At 39.6% G+C, this 26,657-nt stretch overlaps 1 protein-coding gene and 1 long non-coding RNA gene across 5 annotated transcripts in view; one reads left to right on the top strand and one right to left on the bottom strand.

Moving 5' to 3' along the window:
* LOC124255913 overlaps positions 1-22,629 on the bottom strand; it is a 33,106-nt gene extending 10,477 nt beyond the window's left edge. The window contains exons 1-8 of one of the 4 annotated variants that reach the window (XM_046689864.1): positions 18,362-18,635; positions 16,747-16,843; positions 6,507-6,866; positions 4,257-4,592; positions 3,756-3,806; positions 2,496-2,603; positions 1,566-1,790; positions 449-1,494 (exon numbers count right to left, since the gene is read on the bottom strand). In XM_046689864.1, coding sequence (XP_046545820.1) covers positions 1,493-1,494; positions 1,566-1,790; positions 2,496-2,603; positions 3,756-3,806; positions 4,257-4,592; positions 6,507-6,866; positions 16,747-16,843; positions 18,362-18,439 — 1,257 coding nt within the window. In that variant the 5' untranslated portion in view covers positions 18,440-18,635 and the 3' untranslated portion in view covers positions 449-1,492. Of the gene's footprint in view, positions 1-448; positions 1,791-2,495; positions 2,604-3,755; positions 3,807-4,256; positions 4,593-6,506; positions 6,867-6,977; positions 7,075-7,835; positions 8,087-16,276; positions 16,442-16,746; positions 16,844-18,361; positions 19,049-22,441 lie in introns of those variants that run through there. The other 3 variants (XM_046689867.1, XM_046689865.1, XM_046689866.1) reach the window with 3 other exon arrangements.
* LOC124255915 lies at positions 1,077-22,345 on the top strand. Its single transcript, XR_006892788.1, has 3 exons — positions 1,077-1,165; positions 3,513-3,515; positions 22,004-22,345. It is a non-coding gene; the product is annotated as an uncharacterized LOC124255915 (long non-coding RNA).
* Positions 22,630-26,657: the final 4,028 nt, after the last annotated feature.

Here is a 26,657-nt window from a genome sequence, read left to right as displayed (position 1 = left end):
TGCCAATACCACTACTCACATATTTCTTCATTGAAAGTTTTGTTATTTAAAAGAAAAACTGTAGGGAGTTGGATGATCAAGGCGAGGTATTTTCCTCACGACCATTGTCTTTATCAGAATTGACACTGAGAAAGCATCACTTCCTATGGTTGGTCGTGTTGTGGGTTATAAACAAGATGTCAAGACACATCATCAACTGACTGTATTGAAGACAGAGTATAATGGCCGTACACAACTTTGCTACAAGCAAAGTTCGTCAAGAAAAAACATTTGCGTCATGGTATGAGAATATCATTTTATATATGAAACAAATCTGAAACTGCAAGAAATGTCAACACCCCTACTCACAACATATTTGCATTGACAGTTGTGTTATTTAAAAGAAAAAACTGCACAGTGCGTTGGATTATCAAGGCGAGGTATTTTCCTCACGACCATTGCCTTTATCTGAATAGACCTGCGTTGTTTTTATTCAAAGCAGGAAAATGAACATTTTGCTTGCTGGGCCGTAGTACGTCGTAATGTAACAATAAGAAAGTATCACTTCCTATGGTTGGTCACGATTTTAGTCTTCGTGTTGTGGGTTATAAACAAAACGTCAAAACAGATTATATAATGGGCTTACACAACTTTGCTACAAGCAACTTTCTTCAAGAAATACAACTGCGTCATGGTATGACAATTGCATTTCATATATGAAAGAGTCACATATTGTACATAGAGAATTCAATAAACTGAACGCGTTCAATAGTGGAAAAGAAAGAAAAGACGTTATCAAACAGCGACAAATACACCGAGATATCCGTCAAGACATATATCATGAGCTGACTGAATTGAAGACAGATTATAACGACCGTATACAACATTACAAAAAGAATTCAAGAAAACAATGGAGTCATTGTATGAGAATGAAGAAAAATTAAACTAAGGAAGTGATCAAACAGTCCAAAAGACAAATTCACCGGGATATCCGTGTCTAAACTAAATACAAGAGAGCAATGATGAACATTTTCATGGGTATTCGCTGAATGTAGGAGAGTTAAACGTTACGTCACGTCACCTTGGCATTTTTACGTTTAACAGTTCTGACGAATGCTGGCATTACTCATGCTAACTCCCAGAGATGTCATGCCGCAGGTTACCATGGATACCAGAGTCAGATATAGTCTTGTAAGTCCCAACCGAATGGTCCTTGTATTACTCACTTGTCGAACCCCAGCAAAGGTAGCAATGTCTACATTAACATTATTTAACTTTGCCCCAGTTTTATCCTCTTCAATCCGAACACCAGGCAGGGCAACATTAAATACATCCTTTAACGTAATTTGGTACGACATCACTCGAACCATCAATCATTTGGTTGAAATTACATTGAATGAATCATCTGTGTAAAGTCAGAGCATTTGAAAGATGGCTGTATCATTTTGTATGAAGAGGGCGGTGGGGGTCACTGCTCTTCTGTGTTCGATTCCCCACATGCGTGGAGCCCATTTCTGGTGCTTAGATCGTGATATCTCTGGAATATTGCTAAAAGCGGCGTAAAACTAAACTCGGGATCCTCACTCACTCACTGTATGAAGAATCCGGATTCTCAGTAGAAGCTGGTGGGTTTTCATACTGGCTGTCAGCGGGCACTGTGTTGTAGTAGGCCACGGACTCATCTGTGGTGACAGGCTGAGAAGCCGGAAGCCTCTTACTTGTGAGTCCAGGTCCCAACTCAGAGTAATTATTGTCAGTGTCAGGGTCACGTGACATGGTGCTGTACATCTGGCTGTTGCTTTCTGCGACGTCTGGAACAACATGTGACTTTGTCGGTTATGATGAAATATATCACATGCACAGAACAAAACGTTTAGAACCACTAATGCGTAATAGAGAGAAATGACCTACAGAATAATCTTTATCCATTACGACGGCAGAATATGAAAATAGTTCGTAGTTATTGAAAGGTCAGAAACATGTTGTACAAACACGTTAACAAACTCAATACATGATATGAAACGTTATGTTCCCTTTTAAATAGGGGGCGTTGCTTATAGTGTGCTTTGTCAGAGAGCAAGCCATTTCAATTATAATTAGGAGATAAACATCATGTGTTGGCCAATTTACGGGTGTTTATGAGTAAGCCGGAGGTTTCAAATGAAATATCCTCGTGCTTCAAATACTCGATAATACCTGGAAAATTGGCCAACACATCATGTTTATCGACATTGTAAACACGAAAGTAATCTAAAAGGTTGAGCGATGTTTGTACGTATTAATACGCAGCGAATTTCCGGGAATCGAATAACATTCGATCATGTTTTTCAAACAATGATATTTAAGAACACAGTGACTTTTGGTTTACAATTTTCTTTAAAACTTCACATATTTAAACGACATATTTGTTTCATTCAATATCCAAATATGTCCGAAACTCTATCCCCTGTTTAATGTATCCCCTCTTATCATACACAATGGCACAATGCCGTGTATTAGGAAAAGAAATCACGTACCCTTCTTATACTTCCTGACCAGCAACACACAGATAAAACTGGCGACGACGATGACGATGACTACGCTGATGCTGGCAATTGCAGCGATGAGGGGTAAAATACTTCCATCTGAAACACAGTTCACACAGTCAACCTCAATTGAATGTTTGTATTTGTCAGTGTTGCCATGACATCCAGTTTTCTGTACACCGAGTGCACAGTTGAATCTGTTTGAGCACGTGCCAGTTGAAATCTGTTTCTCCGTATCATATTCGTAACATATACTTCAAAGTTAACAAAATTTATTATGAAGAACTGGTTCTGTCAATAAACATTGAATGACGTCATTGACCTTCCAGAAATATTAAACTTGGAGTTGCAAGTGAAGTATTTCCAAAAGTACTCGAGAATGAATCTACTTTCTTCAGCTATGACACTGTCCAATACAGACGTAAACATAGCTACTGTTGACCTGGTGCTCGGATGTTTAACTCATGAATACACACGTTATAAACATAATCCCCCAACAGCCTGGGTAACCCGTGAAGATCCGAGTTAGAACTGGTCTTCAACAACCCATACTTGCCGCAAGAGGTTGCCACATGTCATCGCATCCCGGCTGCTGAGATCGATGCCCATACCGTTAGTAACTGAATTGTCTGATCCAGACTCAATTATTTACAGAACGCCGCCACATAGCTGGAATGTTGCTGAGTGTGGCCTTGAAAAAAAACTCCCAAAGATTTGGATTTACGTTGGTTACTTGGAATTGCTATTTTATCAAACCTGGAGAGGAAGATATACATATTAGCATTTTTCAAAGACAGAAGAAGGGTGGGTGATTGAAGACTTAGCGTGTCTCATATCGTGAAGATACTTTGGAAAGTTTTTAACTGTAAACTATGCGTTAAAGGTCGTAAGTCGATTGAAATATAGTATGCCTTTAATTATCTTACAAGCTATACGTTCCAGCCAAATATCCTCACTTTAAACCCAAACCATCGAGGGTGGTAGTTATGTTAAAACAAATCACATTAGATGGTTTTCAATTTGTAAAATGTTGCAAGTGTTGGTTGAATCAGTTAAAACATTCCGAGTCACCATCTCTTATTAAGCTGATACTCACAATAGTTATGCAATTGCACCCTTTTCTGTTGCGTACAGAAATATCACCATAATGAGATATGTTTGAAAAAGATAAAATCCTACAACGAGGAGTCAAGTCACAAATCACAATCCTTTTAACACATGATATCGTCATGAGCAAATGTAACGGCATACCTTCAGAGGTTGATGGCGAATTAATTGTGGCAATCGTGGTAACAGCATCCCCTGCAGACAGACAATTACTGAGTCAATGTAATGAAATCATTGAGTTAAATGTTATGAAAACGCTCAGTTATATGTTATGAAATCACTCCGTTATATATGACGAAATCACTCCGTTATATGTTATGAAACCACTGTGTTACATGTTATGAAATCACTGAGCTAATGCTATGAAATCATTTAGTTAAATGTTATGAAAACACTTGTGTTATATGTTATAAAATCACTGTTATATGTTATGAAATCACTGTGTTACATGTTATGAGATCACTGCGTTTCATGTTATGAAATCAATGCGTTACATCTAGAAATCAATGCGTTATATATATTATGAAATCACAGACTTAATGTAATGAAATCAAATTGTTATATACATTATGCCATCACTGAGTTTAATGTGTCAGCTTAATCTTTATTATATATAACACTCTTATACATGAAAGGTTTATTTACCCCGCATATGTTCAATCACATCAAGCGTGACGTTATTGCTGAGCCCGTCTCCAGTGTGACATCTCCACACAGAGCCCTGGTCGAGTGTAGAGTTGATCCTGAGACTGACGTTGTGCTGTGTGAGGGTGGAGTTGACAGTGACACGTCCTGCAACAGACTGGTACTGGGGGGAGCTGGTGTCGTACACCAACATGGACGTCGGTATGATGGTCTTGAATATGTTCACTGAGTTTCTTGACCAGACAGTTTCCTTGATGTCACTTGTACTTTCGCAAATCAGTGTTAGGATCTGTCCATCTTTGACTGGATTTCTTGTTGCTTTTACTGAGATGGACGCTGAACGTGCGTGTCAAAGGTTACAGTTAGGAGATAAACATACTGAGCTGGAACATCAGAAATATATAACGAAATTATAATAGCTCTAAATTTGAATTAAAACCGAATGCATAACGTATTAGAAAATCACAGGTATATAACGTGATTATATGCCTCTGAATGACTTTAATAAACCAATCACAATACAGCATTTAATCAAGTCATGGTAGAATACATAATATAAGTCCTCTTAATAAGGTGGGATACCATGTGTTGTAAGTGTAAACTATTCAGCTTGAGCTATCTGTCACTGTAATCAGTCACCATAAAATATGAATTATGGCCAAAATGTATACCCAGAAATTCCTAGCCACATTCATTAGAAATATCTTCTAAAACCCGAGGCGATTGTTCGATTGTACTGTTAGTACACAAACCATTAGGGTTAATAACGTGCACGCACATGTATTCCAAGATATAACATAGTTGTGTTTAGTCAGCTGGCAATATCAGATCAAATTTATTTCGTCATGATAGCTCCATGGGTGCATCACTTTTGTTGTAATTGTAGTTATTAAGATTCAGTCGAAGTTTATAACATTGTGCCTCAACAACAACTAGTTACTGTCTTATGTAAGCAGAACAGCTATTGCTTGACTCGGCACAGAGTGGACACTCCTGGACAACTCCGGATCTATTGTTTACCGTCGTTGTGAACACTTTACCAACAAATGTATTGATTTGAAAAGCTGGATAAGGTTAGAATACTAATGATTCATCGTTTAACACTTTTATATTTTTTGGTTTGAATTATTTTGCAAACAGATTTCTGGATTGACTTATTGTTTCCGTTTGGAAGGCGACACACACCGGAAAGTCCACTTATTTTTTCATGTTAACTGGCTTGAGTTAAATCTTTGCTGCCAATAGTGATGTTATTGCTGGAACTGTCGGCCCTCGCGACATCTCCAAACAGATTATTAATGATTTTAACAAAGAGTAGAGAGTAGTTGTTGAGTGATAGATATGCTTGTTTAAAATCACATTGAATCAACAGATAATCAAATGGCGAAGAGTCAGCTCACAAAAGTCGTGATAAGATATACCCTAAGAATAAGTTACGTGTACAATAGTAAGTGCACTTCGGCAGGTAGATTTCGAATTTGGGACACTTTGGACTGTGGACTGTGGACAGTGGACTGCTGCTATTTCTTCCACTCCCGCCACTGCGACGTGGAATAGTATTACTACTGCTACTAGTATAACCAGTGCTACGGCTACGACTGTGACTACCTCTACAACAAAGACTACAACTACTGCCACTACTCAAAGCAACAAAGTATTACATACGATCATGAGGATGTGTATGATGTGTGATACGTTAGGAATGGTGCAGGTTAAGTGAATGTTGCACCTGAAAATCATTGGAAGTTCAAAAAGGAATTACATTGGAAACATTTTGGAGTCATCGAATCTGGAAATATGTTCCATGTTCTAGCATAAAGCATCTTGTAAGCTTTCCTGAAGTAGTGAATTCAGTGATCCCAACACCTTTGAGCAAGAGTCGTATGAAGCTCTGATTGAAGGTGAAATTAAGCATGTTCTAAGGTATCTCGAAAGTTGTGAAAGTAGATAGCAAATGTTTAGTGCTGGAATATATCCGAAATATGGAGAATTTGTCTGTTGGATGGTTGTCAACCACACTCTTTCAAGACTTTCTATCCTAAAGTGGAGTCACATGATTCATACTATTGGATACTATGTTCCTCGTCCAGAAACCTTTACGATCCCTTATACATGTGAAATATTGCTGAGTACGGCTTTACGACAAAGCGAGTTACATAAGTCAGGAAATGAATCAACAAGAATCTGGGTATTGTATGTATTTGAAGCTGCCATTTCTAACAGATGCATCGCGTATTATTTCGCTTGTACCTTCAGTGTTGTCTGTAATCTCCACAGTGACGTTATTGCTGGAACGACTCCCAGCCTGGCACTTCCACACAGAGCCCTGGTCGAGTGTAGAGTTGATCCTGAGTGTCACGTTGTGTTGCTGGATGGAGGAGCTGACAGTGACACGTCCTGCCACAGCACGTGACTCACTGGGTGTGGTGGCGGGGTTGAATATGGAAGTAGATACGTCGGCATCACTGCTTGTATGGAACATTTCAACATTGTTTCTGTACCATCTGACACTTATCAATCCACCGCTATGTGTGGATGTACAGGACAGTGTGAACTCGACTCCTTCTGTGGCAAACTGCGGGTATCTTGTCAGACAGACAATGACAGATGCTGGAACATAGATTTGACCCTTTTGGTAACATGTTATGTTCTTGTACAGTATGTTTACTTGACTACTACAAGTGGAACTGATGGTTCTTCGCTCACATATCAGACACTTACCTGAGGCCCAATGACCCGCACAAGAAAGTACTCCAGCACAAAACGCCATGACGACCAGTGATGTTCTCATCTCAAGTTGACGGCGAATTGGTGACACCTGAGAATGGTAGGTGAGATGAGGTAAAATTGGGTTTAACGTCGTAATTAAGAATATTTCGTTCATTTGCGTGTATGTGTATGTGTATGTGTGGCTGCTTATACTAGCCCAGACTTAAGCTGGTTTTATAGTGCTAGCCCACTGAGATACCAGTTAAACATGAATACCCCACTTAGAAACAAACTGACTCCGAACGGACCAGTTCTTCTTGTACGCCAGACAGGGACCAACAAGTACCACATTTTAACGTCTTTTGATGGAACCCACGACCTTCCGCTCTCCAGGCGGACGCTCTAACCACTACACCACGGAGGCGGTCCTTGAGAGCAGTAAGATAGGAACCTAATGATCGCGTTCACAACCACCAGTCAGGAATCATTTGAATATACCCAATGACAGCGATTTCTTGCACTTCAGGATATATCCATGTTAGTAAGGACTACATGGATGACATCGACGTGATGTACAGTAGCCAACAAATCGCAAGTAACGAGTCATTGTTTACGGACGTACAATCATTTGATGTGGAAACGTATAATAGCAGGGTAGTCAATGAAAGTAATGGCAATGGAGACGGTGTCCTATGTCTCTTAGAAGTTGACTTTCATTCAGCACTGTCGTTTGTAAGGAATCAAAGGGTGTGCAACCTACAGGAATAAACACAGGCCTCCCTGACTCGCAGTGGAAAATGCAATCGTGTATGTGTATTTGTACATTACCCCTACATTACCTTCGACCGTCACTTTGCCACGTTAACTTACCTTGTCAAGAACTAAACTGCTCATGGTCATAAATGCATATCCAATACTCAGCCCAGAGGTACAGACTCAGCCATCATGGAGACACACTCCCGCCTGTAACACCACACCAGGAAGTGATTCAAGTGACAGCTCAGGTAGGCTATACAAAACCGGTTTGAGTTGTGTGATCACAGAAGCTAAATAAAGTTACATCTCATAATGTAGTACAAATGACAGTGTGTGTTTTAATCACAGGCAACCAACTTCGTCATATAAAAGATATTAACCCGTGATTTGGATATATCAAATGTATATGTAGATGCCTAAATATATGGAATGTATGAATTCTGTCGCCCAAGTGTGTGTGTGATCAAATATCTCAGGTGAGATATATAGGTACATGCATGACGGACACCACACCAAGACGTGATATGCTGTGACAGTTCGGGTAGGCAATACAAGGCTTTATTACCCACGCTTTTAACGCATGGGTAGTTGCATACTAATCTCGTACGTCGCACGAGTGTCGTTTCGCGTTGACCTGTGTCGTAACGACTTGACCTGAGATTGTAAGGATTTGATCGGATAACCGATGGCTTCACAGTTAAGTCACGTTGTGACGGAACTACTTGTTCATTCTTAACAAGCACGTGAATTCATTCATGCTACAACTTATGTGCATTGTCGGAATGTAAACACTGTGCAATGTTATTTCACAAGGTAATAACAACGTTGCAAATTTACGTTGTGGAAACGTTATTCTTTCGGGTTCTCACAACGACGTTAGGACAGTGTTTCTTATAACTTGATGTCACGATAGAGTTTTCTGTATAATATTTTTCCTCACTACTCAGCTAAAACTTGATGAAACACAAAACCAAAAACAACATGTAAATTGACGAGTAAACATTGCAGTGAATATCTGCTTTGTTTCTTATGTACTCTACATAACTATTTAACCACTAACGTTTTGCTTGATTGATTTGTTGTTGTTTAACGCCGCGCTCAGCAGTGTTCCAACTATTATGGTGGCGGTTTGTAAATAATTTGAGTCTGAACCAGACAATCCAGTGATCAGCAGCGTGAATATCGATCTACGATGTCGGGATACGATGACATGTGTCAGCCTTGTCAGCGAGCCTGCCCACCCGATCCCGTTAGTCGCCTCCTACGACAAGCATGGGTTACTGTACATCAATTCTAACCCAGATCTTCACGGGTCTAACGTTAACAGAATGTAAAGACAATGTACGTTGCCACCGCGTATATTACGTAGCTTTACATCCCGAGTCATTCCCACAGTTGTGGGCAACCACATAACCGTTTGATACCAAATCTCATAAGGCAGTAAAACATACGTACTGCCAATAACTACATGTAGGCGAATAATTCAGTTATCATTTATTAAGCACTTGTTACATAACATATGATACATCAGTAGAATATACAATAGTAATTTGGTGTAGCTCTTTGGCACATGACAAACTGATCCAACAGACGGACATGTTTCATTAGCAATGAGGCAAATGGCCAAACGTATCAGTACAAGGCAGTGTCTTCAGCTACAAGCAAAAATGTAAAGCCTACAAGACAAAACTTTAAAATATCGCAACGTTTCATGCTGAAGTCATGTTTGACAGCATGCTGCAACAGCTGTGATTTTATGTTGCTGCGTGCACTGTGCAATATTTACAAGTTATTGTTTACATTAATTAGGAGGGGCAATACTTTTGAGGAATACCGATTATATTTATATTTGTTTAAATGTGATGAGTTACGTATCCTTATTTTTCACAGGTTACATGTACATCAACATGAAATCTTGTTAGTTTGATATTTATTGTAAGCCTAAACTTCAATGTTCCTATAACAGAAGACCCGTTTTTCATGTATACAAACGAAACAAGCATTATTCAAATACATTAGCTTAGACTCACACATGGTAACGCGTGGTTGTAATGTGTTACGAAACATTTCTAAAATAATCAATTGCTTTTGCAGAGTTGACACTTTATATGGAAATCATCAGCAAACAAATTTAGAAGTATATTGATGTGCTGAATAACAAATATTCACTGATCACAGTGTAACAAATTCATCAATAACGAAAGTATATAACAAGGGATTCAGAACGCAACCTTGGCAAACATCTAATGATGACTCTAAAATATATGTACGTGAATTGGTACCCTTCACACAAAGTCAGCGGCTCACTTGAAACCATAACAGGCACAGAAGAGCCTTTTACAGGCTTACATATGGTTTTACTACATGATGATTTTAATACAAAAAATGTCGTTAGTGTAATAGAGACAAGATAGTAACTTATTGACATCTATTCGCTCCACTAAACCTCTGTTCCAAAATCATGTTTTTCCTTTCATACTCAACAATGCTTGGTTCATTTCTGTTCACCGACGTATCTAATAGTAATCCATGAATTAGGGTATTTTTTATGTTATACCATTTTATTCTCCGCTTATGGTGAGTTTGAGACGCTTATTTCTCACTGTGCATTTGGGGGAGAAAATGGCAAAAGTCATTCTATGGGGATATACAGCATTCACAACAATGATGCAAAGTAAAACAGTGAGTAATAACAAAATCATCATAAAATGTTAGTAAACTGTATCAGATTGTAGTCAACAAAAACATTCCTGTTGGTATACCGAGTTGAAATACATCCCAAGCGACTTGGGTCGTGTGAGCCTACAAATGTGAGCGTCATGGTGTCCCGAAGGGGCAAATCGCTGATCTCAATACATCACTGGATTTCCTCACAGGAATCTGTCATAAAGCTTGAATAACTTGGATTATGGGGACAATAAATAATGGTGCATTAAGATGTATGCTTATGTGTATATTTCACGTTGGTGTTGGTGTAATGACGGCGTATCATATGGAAGATTCCCTTTCAGCATCACTGGATTGGAAGTCCACAACGACCACTGCTTCTGATGACGTCTGTCGGTCAGTCTGGGGTGCTGACGTCCACGTTCTGGTAGGATGACACTTAGGATGACGCTGAAAGAATAAGCAGTTGGGTCTCAGCAAACCTTGGTAGCATGTGCTGTATCCTGTCACCATGGCTACGGTAATGCCACCCCTTCAACGCTACTGTGGTGAAAACGTCACAGACACGTCAAAAATACGTTTGCCATAGACCGTAGGCATAGCTAACATTATCCTCCATCCTGACAATCAAGGGCTGTGTCCCTCGCTTCTGCGCCTGCTCAAATTTTATGGTATTAATCATGCCGATACATCTAACATAACAGATTGTCTGCGTCATGGTAGGACTAGTACTCAATGCTACGTGAGGTGAGGTGAGGTGAGGTGAGGTGAGGTGAGGTGTTGCTTGTACTAGCCCAGACGTAAGCTGCTTTAATAGTGCTAGCTCACAGAGACGCCATTCCGCAGTTAGGCATGATTCCACTTAGACACATTATACTCCGAGCCAACCAGTCCATGGTAATGCCAAACGCCAGGCAGGGAACAACAGGTACCACATGTTAACGTCTTTTGGTATGATAATGTTACATGATTGATGGGAGATTGTCACTTCTGTTGTAAGATTTGTACTCAATGTTACATAAATGGCTAGGAGATTTGCAATGCCATGGTACAGGTTAAATTACTCTGACGTGAGCAGTTTTTATGCTAGGCAAACTATTTTGTGTACAACCTTGTTGTTAAATACCTATCAATACAGATGACACTTTAGAACATATTTTTGTGTGGGCTTACATTCACTCCTTCCGTTTGCTGGTTTGATGGGCTTCGCATACAGGTCTTCAATACTCAGAGTAATCGGTACTTCTGTTGCATTGTTGGTTTTCTTCACCTTGTTGACCTTTGAATACACATCTTAAATGGAGAACAAAGGCCATTTTAGTTCTCGTCTCAGAATGCATCTTAGGCATATATTCAAATATTGTTATTTCGTCTATGTTGATGAGAAAACACGTCAGTATAAAATAAAACAGTTACTGTACATACAAATGTTGTGGGTGATACTATCATAGTTGGCACACGCACGCAAGCATACGCACACGCACACACACACGAATAAGTGCATTGATATGAATACAGAAGTGTATCACACTGCTTTCATCCATGTAACAGTACAAACGAATTGCAGGGGATTGTCCCATCCTCCAACGCGAACTCTTAAACAGAAGCAGTCAAAAACAAGACTTAGTGTGACCCCTACAACGGCCGTAGCGTATCCTTATGGGCTGGCGGATTCGTCAACGAGCGCTTGCCCAAGGTCTTGTAACTAATCTGCGTCTCCTCTTCCCAGATGTGTTCGATCGGGTTCAAATCACGGGAACTGTCATGACATCATCACAGGCGTTACAGGAGAAGTTGCTAACTACGATATGGGTGTAGGGTTGTCATGTTGAAATGCCAGTCCAGGACCATGAAATGGGACGGGGGTACATAAATAGTTACCGGATAATGAAACTACAGTTAATGTACATAGACATTGTTACTAACCACATCTTATCAAAGAAAATCCAGGTTCCAGAACAAGGAATAACTTACCTGGCACCTGCTGCTTTTCTGCTGGCTTCTGACTTTCAGCTTTCACAAATCCGTGATACACATCATTATCTTCCATCACTGAACACAGAAATAGACGGACTATATGAATACACCTATGGCTTCGATCTATCTTGGACTGTCTGAATGAGTGTTTTAAAATCTATTGCTTTACACAATCATGTTATATACGCATTATACGCAGGTGCAGATGTAATTATCATTGACTTATTCCTTTTTTAAGTCAGACTAACATTTTTCATGCATATAAATACACTACACGATTGCCTTATCATACTGTCAAATAACGTGGCTGACACGTAGCTTTATGATACGTAATATTGACGCAATGCACAAAATATAGATACAAAAACAGTGAATTTTCCAGCAATATGACGGTGGGGGACACCATGGGCTTCACATACTGTGCCTAATGTGGGGAATCGAACCTGGATCTAATTAAGGCGTGACGAGCGAACGCTTTAACCACTAGGCCAGCACACTTCCCTACAAAAACATGTTACTGTAGCATTGTAAAGGATCTTTATATTAATCACTTTATCAATACATCCAATATAGCCTACCTATCACCTCCTGTTTCTCTGTTGACACCTGGTGTTCAGCTCCGTCGACACCCTTGTCGGCATATTGTCTGTAGAGATCGTTATCTTTCATCACTGGAAGAGAGAGAAAAATGCAATTTGAATGTAACTATTGAAATTTGCAAGATCGTAAGTAACACCCGGTGTTCATGTATCATTGATATAATATCTGAGATATAGATTAGATATAAGACAAACTCATAAATGGTTTAAACTAAACATACCGACCGTCTCTCTTTTAGAGTCCACATTGAATCTCTCTTCTTTGCTGAAATATTCAAGGAACAGAATAATCACAAATATGTTATCTCGGTTAAAAAGCAAAACAGGCCCTCTTTGTCCACTTGTAATAACGTGCATTTATAGGATATGGAGATTTATCTTACCTTCGTGTAAAATACTTTAATTTCATTGGTCAATGACGCTTTAACAAGTTTCCGAGTCACCCGTCCCAGGAGGGTGACAGCTGGAAAATATATTACCCGCTGCCACGGTAACCGCCAAGCTCTCCACCGAGAAGCTAAAGCGCTAACAATCGTTTGACGTCATTATATGACGCATGCCGTGCCCTAAGTTCGAAAACCGTTCGCTGTTTTTGTGTTCACTTTGTACCGATTTATTTTACCGACTTTCACTGCTTTATCTTAGCTGTTTTATACATTGAGTGGTTTGCACACTCAACTGAAACATAGTTAACCATCTTTATAGCAGTTTTAAGCTTGTCAGAATATGTTTCACAGATTTTAATATAGTCGGTCGCGATCTTTAACATAAAATAAAATGATGTTTTGTACATTAACATGGCGGTAAGATAACACGTTGTATGCTTCTCCCTCGGATAATACGGTCTGATGTACGCCTATTTGTAGCAGTGGCACCCGAGCCGGTAGGCGAGGGATGATTACACTACTACAAAATGGCGTACATCAGACGTAATACCTAACCTTCGAGAGAGGCATACAACTTCTAATGTTTTTTAAAATGCATTACCATTCCGACAATTCAGTGAGGTTGTATGTTGAGCGTGTGCTTATGAATCACCGTTTTATGATTCGTGAAAGGTAGCGTATCTTTCACCAATGGTGGCACTCATCACAAACACGCAAAGCCACGATTGCCTTATGTGGTTGTACATCTCTAATCCTTGGATTAGACAAAGATGGAGCAAGAGTCCTAGATGGCATATTGCTTGATTCATGTTACATATAGGTATCATTTCAGCTTAGTGTCGAGAAATATAACAACAATCACTTACCCCTGTTTTTCTTTCCTTGCATTTTCTGAAAAATATTTAACATTTAAAGAGGCAATGGACATCGTTTTCACACATACACACATCGACAATGATTGATCTGAGGTTAAACGCGGTCTCAGATTCATAAAAAGGGTTATTAGCCTTATATGAAATTAGGAGTAGAAGAAAGTTGGTATGAATTCTTAGATTTAATTAGCATTTACCTCTTCTTCTGGATAGTGTGCACAATAACACAACGATGACGATGACAACTACGGCCACCACACCACCCACAGAGCCAGCGACAGCGTAGATAATTTCACCCGAATCTGTAAATTGGAACGTGAGTTTGATAATCCGTCTTCATTTCGCGACGAAATAAATTATGACGATTTATGATATTGAACAATGAATCATTGTCAAAAACAGTCATTCTTTGACAACAACATTTCATTGATTCCAAAAGCCTTGTATGCTGGATGTCTCAACAGGATTATACAGAATGCAGAACATGTAGTTGATACATACGTTTTGGAGCCTCCGTCTTGGCCGGTGTCGTCGGAACTGTCGTGGTGATACCTTGAGACACACATGAGTATTCATTCAGTAAAAATCCCATGTATGTAACAAGTCGTAGTGTGTGTGTGTGTGTTTGTGTGTGCGCGCGTGCGCGCGTGAGTGAGTGCGTTTGTACTATGTAGTAGTGTGTATTAACCAATGATTCATCTATGCGCCACACTAATTTGGAATTCATTAAATCAAATAATAGTGAAAAAGGAAATATTATCTAAGGGTGACGAATCAGATCTCAAACGTTATGACAAGTGTGTGGTTATATATTGCTTAAACAATACAAAATGATACAACAGCACACAATAAGTTGCCATGACAGTGGTCAGTGAAAGACGCATAATAAGTTGCAAGAGAATGTCTGTACAAACACACCTGCATGTCGTATTCCAGCCGCCAATGTTGTACTCCAGCTCGTAGATTTGGAATTTGGGACGCTGTGGGCTGTGGTAAGTAAGACAAGACACTGTACTGCTATAAGTATTATAATTGTTACAACAACTACTACTTTTACTACTTCTACTATTGCGGGTCGGTGAGGTAGCTCAGTGGTTAAAGCGTTCGCTCGTCATGCGAAAGACACGGGTTCGATTCCCCACATGGGCACAAAGTGTGAAGTATTCTGGTGTCCCCCGCAGTGATATTGCTGAAATATTGTTAAAAACTCACTCACACACCTACTACTGCGATTGCAACTACTTCTACTACTACCGCCGAGACGTGTATACTACTATTGCTACTATAACCACCACCACCACGATAACGAATAGCACTACTAATGCTACAAGTACAACCGCTACTGCTACGACCATGGCTTCTCCCACCACTGCTTAAAACAACAAAGCCCCCTACTTACCAAAACAACTCATTAATTGTGTACGATTACAACGATATCTCCTACGTATGTGTCTGCAACAAAGTTGGAATGATACAGGTCAGATAGATTATGCATTTAGCCCGCGTTTCACAACGTTATCGAAGTCCTGTCTCTCGTATCTCCTATACTTTTAACGAAGAGTTACGACAGTCGAAGCGCTACGATAGGTTTGTGAAGCAGGGCCCTGAACTTAACTTGAAGTCAAAATCGAATTGCATCCGAGAACAATTTTGAGTCAAATTGGGAAATAAAATAAAGTCAACCTGTAACCTTCCCTGAGGCATTGAATCCAACGATGCCAACACCTTTGACAAGAGCCTGCGCAAGGTCTCCGAAAACAGGGCATATCCTAACGTTCCTAAAAGAATATTTCTCGACTTACTCTTTCTGACTTTGCACATGATTGAACCCTAAAGTCGTGTCACATAATCGATCCTATTAAACCCCGATTTTCCTCGTCCATAATCGATCCTTTACGTCCATTTCATACATACGTATTTTATTGCTGAGAACGACGTTAAGAAAAACGAGTGTCATACGTCGGGAAATGAATCAACCAGAATCTATTTTAAAAATACGTACTATTTCTAAAGGTCTTCTCATGTTATGGTGTTAAGTATTATTTCGCTTGTACCTTCAGTGTTGTCTGTAATCTCCACAGTGACGTTATTGCTGAAACGACTCCCACTCTTGCACTGCCACACAGAGCCCTGGTCGAGTGTAGAGTTGATCCTGAGAGTCACGTTGTGTTGTTGGAGGGAGGAGCTGACAGTGACACGTCCTGCCACAACGCGGGACTCTGATAAAGTGGTGTTGGGTGTTGAGTATGGAAGTAGAACGTTGGCATCACTGCTTGTCTGGAATATTTCAACATTGTTTCTGTACCAGCTGACACCTATCAACCTTCCGCTCTGTGTGGATGTACAGGACAGTGTGAACTCGGCTCCATCCACGGCAGACTGCGGGTAGCTCGTCAGGCGGATAGTGGCAGACGCTGGAACATAGATTTGACCCTTTTGGTAACATCTTTGTTCTTGTACAGTATTTCCACTTGACCACTACAAGTGGAACTGATTGTTCTTCGCTCACATTTCAGACACTTACCTGACGCCCAATGACCCGCACAAGAAAGTACTCCAGACAGAAACGCCATGGCGACCAGTGATGTTCTCATCTCAAGTGGACGGCGAATTGGTGACACCTGAGAATGGTAGGTGAGGTGAGGTGAAATTGGGTTTAACGTCGTAATTAAGAATATTTCGCTCATGTGACGACGTGCTTGCGTGTGTATGTGTGGCTGCTTGTACGAGCTCAGACTAAAGCTGCTTGTATAGTGATAGCCCACTGAGATACCAGTTAAACACGAATACCCCACTTAGAAACAAACTAACTCCGAACCGACCAGTTCTTCTTGTACGCCATGCAGGGACCAAAAGTACCATATTTTACCGTCTTTCGGTTTGACGGGGCCGGGGATGGAACCCACGACCTTCCGCTCTCAGGGTGGGCGCTGTAACCACTACACCACGGAGGGGATCCCTGAGAACTGAGGCTGGATATTGCCCTGATTCTCATATCGCGATATATTGCAATAATTTAAGAGATATTGCCATACATATTGTGATATATTGACTGGAATGTTTCTGTCCAAGTGCGTACATCGTTAATTCATAATAGCTCTCTGTGTGCGACATCATCTACTTAGTTGCTTTTACACCATACTTTCAGGCTACCCGTCCCCATTGTGTATGAATGTATGTCAATGGTTTACAGATAAATAAAATAGTATAGAGCCTTAAAGTAGAATGTTTGACTGAAGTACTGTAATGCAACAAAGTTTTGCGAACATAATGATAAAGGTAATAGTATAAGATGATTTTCATGGTCAGTGTTGTTTGCTTCAACAGAATGCACTTCAATGCAGTATGTAATTATTGTTACTGTATGTCAGTGATTCATTCAGATTCAACTTCAGTATTAACATGTGTTAACATGAAATATTACAAAATGAAACATAAACATGATTTAGGTCAACTACTTGAGCTTAAAATCTCATGTGACCTCCAGTAACTAAGAGTGAGTGAGTGAGTTTGGTTTAACGCCGTTTTTAGCAATATTTCAGCAACATCCTGGCGGGGACACCAGAAATGGGCTTCACACATAGTACCCATGTGGGGATTCGAACCCAGGTCTTCGGCGTGACGAGCAAACGCTTTAACCACTAAGCTACCCCACCGACCCTAGTAACTAAGATCCTTGACTAGATTGTCATTATGCAGTCCTACAAAAGTTATAAGACTTTGGCTTTTATGATAGCATATTTCCCATTATGAAACTAACAAAAATAACAAAATAATGTGAAATGGTCACTCATTGCCAGAGGCTCTACTAATAGGTCCAAATAAAAGACCGGTCAAATCTTAGAAGGGCATTTAGAAGTGGAATGCATAAGAAAAGCAAGATTTATGGACGTCAGCTTCTTTATTGTGAATAACACGACGTTTCAGGAGTGTATGCTTGATCCTTCACAACAAGAAGTTGCTATTCATAACTCGTGCTTCTCTCAAACAATTGGTGCATTTGAGGTCACTTAATTCCTCCGAAACGTCACATATTAAACCATTCAAACCAACAAAACTTAATAAATAAAAATCGTGTATGTTTATTTGTACATTACCCCTACATTACCTTCGACCGTCACTTTGCCACGTTAACTTACCTTGTCAAGAACTAAACTGCTCATGGTCATAAATGCATATCCAATACTCAGCACAGAGGTACAGACCACAGCCATCATGGAGACACACTCCCGCCTGTAACACCACACCAGGAAGTGATTCAAGTGACAGCTCGGGTAGGCAATGCAAAACCGGTTTGAGTTGTGTGGTCGTAGGAGCTAAATAAAGCTGCATCTCATAATGTAGTAAAAGGTGACAGTGTGTGTTTTATTCACAGGCAACAAACTTCGTCATATAAAAGATATTAACCCGTGATTTGGGGATATGAAATATATATGGATGCCTAAATATATGGAATGTATGAATTCTATTCGCCGAAGTGAGTGATCAAATATCTCAGGTGAGATATACAGGTACACTCATCACGGACACCACACCAGGACATGATATGCTGTGACAGTTCGGGTAGGCATTACAGGCCTGTTTGTGTGCAGTGTTTTGTTCACAGGACCTAAATAGAGCATGTCTACCTGCTGGCTGCACATTGTGCTTTATGTATGTGTTATTCGATCACAAAAGCTGTTATGTTAAATTGCAAATAAGCCCTTCCTGTTATCCTAGCTCTCGAATATGGCAGATGTGTGGTTCAACACGGCTGTCACCGTGCCACTCATGCTTCACTCATTTTGTCCGGGTTTTTCCTCTTCGTTGGGTATTCTTTGCACAACCTGTGGACATAACATATTTGGATATTCACAAATAATTCGTCATTGTTGGGTAACGATTAGTTTTTATTCATACAATATAAATATAACATACTATAGATGTGTAATCACAGATTCTAAGTCAAGTGTAGATTCTAGTCCGATCCGGGATTCGAACCCAGATTGTCAGAGTGAGGCACAGAATCGCCACCACACAAAGTCAGCGATCTAAACTAAGCCATCGTAAGCCACTCTGACCGAAGTATATTTCCACCAAATATAGCGTTTGTTATCTTCTTTAAGGCATTATGTATTCACACTATAGTTTTATGCTTGTAAAGACACACTGGGAAATCTTAGAATGTCTAAATTACAACTGCTTGTATGCTGTCCATTTTACCAGGTGGCATAGATGAGTCATTGATTCATTGATTTAGATAGTATATATTCTATACTTACACGTGTCACCAATGCTCATATGCGTTGCCATTACTTGAAACATAAGTTTGACTTTCTCAAACTGACTATGTTGTTATTTATCTATTTTATCAATATTTCACATTATCATTTACACTTCATTGAATCAAGGAGAACGACTCACTTCAGATTAAATATTTACGATGCTGCCTCAGGGATTGAACAGCGAGGGGACAAATGTATGACGGTACAACAGTGAGTGAGTGAGTTTAGTACATGCCGCACTCAGTAATTGTGCAGCTATATGGTGGCGGTCTCTAAATGATCATTTGTTGACCAGACAATCCAGTGATAAACAGCTCGATCTGCGCAATTTAAAACCAATGACATGTGTCAACCAAGTCAGTTTGTACACGTGAATATCACCTTAAATTGGTCCCATTAGTCGTCTCTCCCTACATGGGAACAACAGACGACATAGGTGGTCATGTTCGATGACTTGGTTTACTCGCCATCGTATTACTGGATTGTCTGGTCCACACGAGAATATTTACAGACCGCAGCCATATTTCTGAAATATTGCTGAGTCCGGCGTTAAACACAAACAAATATGGGTTTGCAACGGCACACCTTTCACTATAGCACGAGTAATCGCGATACACGATAACTATACGCTGTTTGTGACCGTCCGGGTCCGGGTTAGAATGAGTCTTCAGTAACCCATGCTTGTCGTAAAAGGCAATTAACGGGATCGGGTGGTCAGGCTCGCTGGCTAGGTTGACACATGTCATCGGATCCCAATTGCGTAAATCGATGCTCATGCTGTTGATCACTTGATTGTCAGGTCCAGACTTGATTATTTACTGACCGCCGCAATATAGCTGGAATATTGCTGAGTGCGGCGTAAAACTAACCTCACTCACTGTGATGGGGTTATGCTAACATAATGTGTACTCGACGGGTAGTTGCATTGTAGTGGGATCGTGTGTGCAGTATTGAATCTCTACCGCCGGTAATACAGCCTAGTAGACCTCAGAGCTTCTGTGTTGACAGGAAGTAACACTGATAACACGACTTTCCTGTCTAAACCAGGTCGGTTATTTCCATCCGCAACAAACAGAATTTACATAAACACATCACTTATTGTGAGTGGATGTGCACTTTCCTGAGACCTGAGAGTTTTATCTATATTCATCTGTGATCCTTTCATCGTGTGTAAGTGTATCCTGTGTTACACATACATGTATACAATGTGGCTGAATGTAACGTATTGACAACCATGATTCACTGTACACATACAGTGTCACATAGAATCTGGCGTTATGTGTGCATGAGTCTATATCGGTATCACACAGTCAGAGGGAGGAATATTAATGCCTGGATTAGATCAGCTACAAATCTGACACTACTAGACATGTCAATACCCCTATTTACATATATTTTTATTGACAGTTTTGTTGTTTAAAAAGTGTTCTGATTAACATACCAAAACTGTTTGTGTTACAAATCTGAAAATCTGCTTGAAAAGCAATACCCCTACTACAATATATTTTGCATTGACAGTTGTGTTATTAACATGAAAAACACAAGTCTGAAATTGCTTGGCATGCCAATACCATTGAAAGTTTTGTTATTTAAAAAAAAACTGTAGTGAGTTGGGTGATCAAGGCGAGGTATTTTCCTCACGACCATTGTCTTTATCAGAATTGACAAGCATCACTTCCTGTGGTTGGTCGTGTTGTGGGTTATAAACAAGATGTCAAGACACATCATCAACTGACCGTATTGGAGACAGAGTATAATGGCCGTACACAACTTTGCTACAAGCAAATTTCGTCAAGAAAAACATTTGCGTCATGGTATGAGAAGAGCATTTTTTATATGAAACAGTCACATATTGAAAATCGAGAATTCAATAAACTGAACACGTTCAATTATCTAAAAGAAAGAAAAGAAGTTATCAAACAGCGACAAATACATCAAGATATCCGTCAAGACATATATCATCAGTTGGCTGAATTGAAGACAGATTATAACGACCGTATACAACATTACGAAAAGAATTCAAGAAAACAATGGAGTCATTGTATGAGAATGAAGCAAACAGACACAAAGGAAGTTATCAAACAGTGCCCAAGACAAATACATCGAGATATCCGTCAAGACATATGTCATTGCATTGAAGACAGAGTTTAAAGGCCGTAAACAACATTACAAAACGCAGATTTGTTCAAGAAACCAATTGATTCATTGTATGAGAATGAAGAAAACTTAAACTAAGGAAGTGATCAAACAGTCCAAAAGACAAATACACCGGGATATCCGTGTCTAAACTAAATACAAGAGAGCAATGATGAACATTGGCAAGGGTATTCGCTGAATGTAGGAGAGTTACACATTATGTCACGTCACCTTGAGATTATTACGTTTAAATAGCAATAGATATTGTTTGTATGATTAACAGTTCTGACTAATGCTGGCATTACTCATGCTAAATCCCAGAGATGTCATGCATCAGGTTACAATGGATACCAGAGTCAGATATAATGCTATTAGTCCCAGCTGAATGGTCCTTGTAATACTCCATTGTCGAACCCCAGGCAAGGTAACAATGTCTACATTCATTAACATTATTTAACTTGGCCCCAGTTTTATCCTCTTCAATCCGAACACCGGGCAGGGCAACATTAAATACATCTTTTAACGTAATATTTCATGACGTGGCCAGTGAATCGCACCATCAATCGGTTGGTTGAAACAACATTGACCGCATCATCTGTGTAAAGCCAGAGCATTTGAAAGATGACTGTATCATTCTGTATGAAGAGGGCGGTGGAGTAGCCTAGTGGTTAAACCGTTTGCTCGTCACGCTGAAGACCCGGGTTCGATTCCCCACATGGGTACAATGTGTGGAGCCCATACCTGGTGTCTTAGGTCGTGATATCGCTGGAATATTGCTAAAAGCGGCGTCAAACTAAACTCAGGCCCTTACTCACTCACTGTATGAAGAATCCGGCTTCTCAGTAGAAGCGGATGGGTTTTCATACTGGCTGTCAGCGGGCCCTGTGTTGTAGTAGGCCACGGACTCCTCTGTTGTGACAGGCTGAGAAGCCGGAAGCCTTTCACTTGTGGGTCCAGGTCCCAACTCAGAGTAATTGTTGTCAGTGTCAGGGTCACGTGACATGGTGCTGTATATCTGACTGTTGCTTTCTGCGACGTCTGGAACAGCATGTGACTTTGTCGGTAATGATGAAATATATCACATGCACAGAACTAAACGTTTGGAACCACTAATGCGAGAAATGATCTGCCAAATATTCTTTATCCATTACGACGGCCTAATATGAAAATAGTTCGTATTTATTGAAAGGCCAGAAACATGTTGTACAAACAATTAAAAAAAATTAAAAATAATATGACAAGTTATGAAATAATCCCTTCTAAAAAAGGGGTGTTGCTTATTTGTTTGTCACAGCAAACCGTTTCAATTATAATTGTCTTCAAAACTTAACATATTCAAACGAACTATTTCTTTCAGTATATGTCCAAATACGTTCGAAATTGTATCCCCTGTTTAATGTATTCAGCAAACATTCGGTGTATCCTCTCTTGTCATACACAATGGCACAGTGCCATGGTGGAATGCGAATTTGGACAGAAAGAGCCTCGTGTATTACGAAAAGAAATCACGTACCCTTCTTATATTTCCTGACCAGTAACACAGATATAAAACTGGCGACGACGATGACGATGACTACGATGATACTGGCAACTGCAGCGGTGAGGGGTAAAATACGTCCATCTGAAATACAGTTCACACTGTCAACTACAGTTGAATGATCGTATCAGTCATTGTTGCCATGACATTCAGTTTTCTGTACATCAAGTGTACAGCTGTGTATGAAATACAAATTGCCATTTTAGGAAGTGGTCAAATGTAACACATGCTAAATTTGGGATTACACTTTTTTTATCTTTTCTTTTTTTTTGGGGAGGGGTGGGGTTCGTTGAGTCCCATCCGGGATTCGAAAGAGTAAGGCACCTAATCGCCAGCACACAAAGTCAGATGCCTAGATTGAGTGGCTGTGACTGAGAGGTCTAGGCATCTGACATTATGTGCTGGCGATTAGGTGCCTGACTCTGAGGGTGTGGGTTCGAATTTGGGATGGGACTCAACCCTCCCTCACCACCCACAAAAAAGAAAGTACTAGAATCTGTACTTTACTGAGAAAGTGTAATCCCAAATATAACATGTGTTACAGCTGCGTAGTTCTGAATCTGTGTTTGAACACCTTCCAGTTGAAATCTGTTTCTCCTTTTAACATTCGTAACATATACTTCAAAGTTAACCAAATGTATTATAAAAAGTTGGTACTGTCAATAAACAATGAATGACGTCATTGACCTTAAAGAAATATGAAGCTTGGAGTTGTTAGTGAAATATTTCAAAGAGTACTTGAGAATGAATCTACCTTCTTCAGCTATGACACTGTCCACTGTCCACTGACCTGGAGGTATTTATTTCTTGAATACACCCGTTATAAAACTAATTACCCCAACAGTCTGGGTGACCCGTGAAGATCCGAGCTAGAATTGGTCTTCAACAAACCATGCTTGTCATGAGAGTTTGCCACATCCCGGCTGCTGAGATCGATGCCCATTCTGTTGATAACTGGATTGTCTGATCCAGACTCGATTATTTACAGACCGCCGCCACATAGCTGGAATATTGCTGAGTGCGGCGTTGAAAAATGAACTACCAACGATTTGGATTTACGTTAGGTACTTACAATTGCTATTTTATCAAACCTGGAGCAGATATACATATTAGCATTTTTCAAAGACAGAAGAAGGGTGGGTGATTTAACGTCACATCGGCAATATTTCACTCATGGTATTTCGGAAAGTTTTAAACTGTAGACTATGCATTAAAGGTCGCAAGTCGATTGAAATATATTATGCCTTTAATTATCTTACAAGCTATACGATCTAGCCAAATTTCATCACTTTAAACCCAAACCATCGTGGGTGGTAGTTATCTTAAAACATTTCATATTAGAGGATTTTCAATTGGTAAAATGTTGCAAGTGTTGGTTGAATCAGTTGAAACATTCCGAGTCACCATCTCTTATCAAGCTGATACACATCATAGTTATGCAATTGCACCCTATTCTGTTGCGTACAGAAATATATCCATAATGACTTATGTTTCAAAAAGATGAAATACTACAACGAGGGATTACGTCAAATATCGCAATCATTTTCACACAAGACATCGTCATGAGCATATGTAATGGCATACCTTCTGAGGTTGATGGTGAGTCAATTGCTGTAATAGTGGTTACAGCATCCCCTGCAGATACAATCACTGAGTTTTATGTTATGAAATCACAGAGTTATAGGTATGAAATAACTGAGTTATATGTTATGAAATCACTGAGTTATATGTATGAAATCACTGAGTTAATGCAATGAAATCATTCAGTTAAATGTTATGAAATCACTCAGTTCTATGTTATGAAATCACTGCGTTACATGTTATGAAATCACTGAGTTAATGCAAGTGTGACATAAATGTGAAATCACTGTTCTGTTATAAATCATTATGACCTCACTGAGTTTAATGAAATGTCAGTTTAATCTTCATTAGATAAAACACTCTTATACACCAAAGGTTTATTTACCCCGTATATGTTCCACCACATCAAGCGTGACGTTATTGCTGAACACGTTTCTCCAGTTTGACATCTCCACACAGAGCCCTGGTCGAGTGTAGAGTTGATCCTGAGAGTGACGTTGTGCTGAAGGAGGGTGGAGGATCCGACAGTGACACGTCCTGCCACAGACTGGTACTGGGGGGAGCTGGTGTCGTACACCAACATGGACGTCGGTATGATGGTCTTGAATATGTGCACAGAGTTTCTGGACCAGACAGCTTCTTGATGTCATTTGTACTTTCGCAAGTCAGTGTTAGGATCTGTCCATCTTTAACTGGATTTCTCGCTGCTTTTACTGAGATGGACGCTGAAAATGCGTGTTAAAGGTTACACTTAGGAGATAAACATACTGTGCTGGAAAATCAGAAATTAAAACGAAATTATAATAGCTCTAAAATTGATTGAAAACCGAACGCGTTATTAAGATTTGTTTTTTAAATGCGTACCGCGTTAGAAAATCAGAGACATATAACGTGATGATATGCGTCTGAATGACTTTCATTAACCAATCACAATCCAGCATTTAATCAAGTCATGGTAGAATACATAATATAAGTCCTCTAAATAAGGTGGGATATCATGTGTTGTAAGTGTAAACTATTCAGCTTGAGCTATCTATCACTGTAATCAGTCATCATAAAATATTAATTATGGCCAAAAGATATACCCAGAAATTCCTAACCACACTCATTAAAAATATGGGCGAAAATCAGAGGCGATTGTTCGATTGTACTGTTAGTACACAAAACAGTAGGGTTAATAACGTGCACGCACATGTATTCCAAGATATAACATAGTTGTGTTTAGTCAGCTGGCAATATCAGATCAAATTTAATTCGTCATGATAGCTCCTATATGGATGCATCATTTGTGTTGTAATTGTAGTTATTAAGATTCAGTCGAAGTTGCCCCAACAATAACTCGTTGTCATGAATGCGTTACTGTCTTGTGTAAACAGTTGTATAGATTTTATTATACCTTTTGCTTTCGGTGTCAAGTGTAATCTTCGATCTGCCAGAACAGCTATTGGCCGACGCGGCACAGAGTGGACATTCCTGGACAACTCGGGATCTATTGTTTACCGTCGTTGTGAACACGTTAGCAACAAATGTATTGATTTGAAAAGCTGGATAAGGGTAGAATACTAATGATTCATCGTTTAACATTTTATTAATTTTTGTTTGAATTATTTTGCAAACAGATTTCTGGATTGACTTATTGTTTCCGTTTGGAAAGTGGCACACACCGGAAAGTCCACTGTGATATTTTCCAAGTGAACTGGCTTGAGTTAAATCCTTGTTGCCAATAGTAATGTTATTGCTGGAAGTGTCGGCCCACGCGACATCTCCAAACAGATTTTTAATGATTTTAACAAAGAGTAGAGAGTAGTTGTTGAGTGGTGGATATGCTTCTTACAAATCACATTGAATCAACATATAATGAAATGGCGAAGAGTCAACTCACAAAAGTCGTGATAAGATATATCCTAAGTATAAGTT

Source organism: Haliotis rubra, unplaced genomic scaffold (genome assembly GCF_003918875.1).
Source record: "Haliotis rubra isolate DU_JTF1 unplaced genomic scaffold, ASM391887v1 Scf611, whole genome shotgun sequence".
Classification (NCBI taxonomy): Eukaryota; Metazoa; Mollusca; class Gastropoda; order Lepetellida; family Haliotidae; genus Haliotis; species Haliotis rubra.
This window is presented reverse-complemented; position numbering and strand designations above follow the sequence as displayed.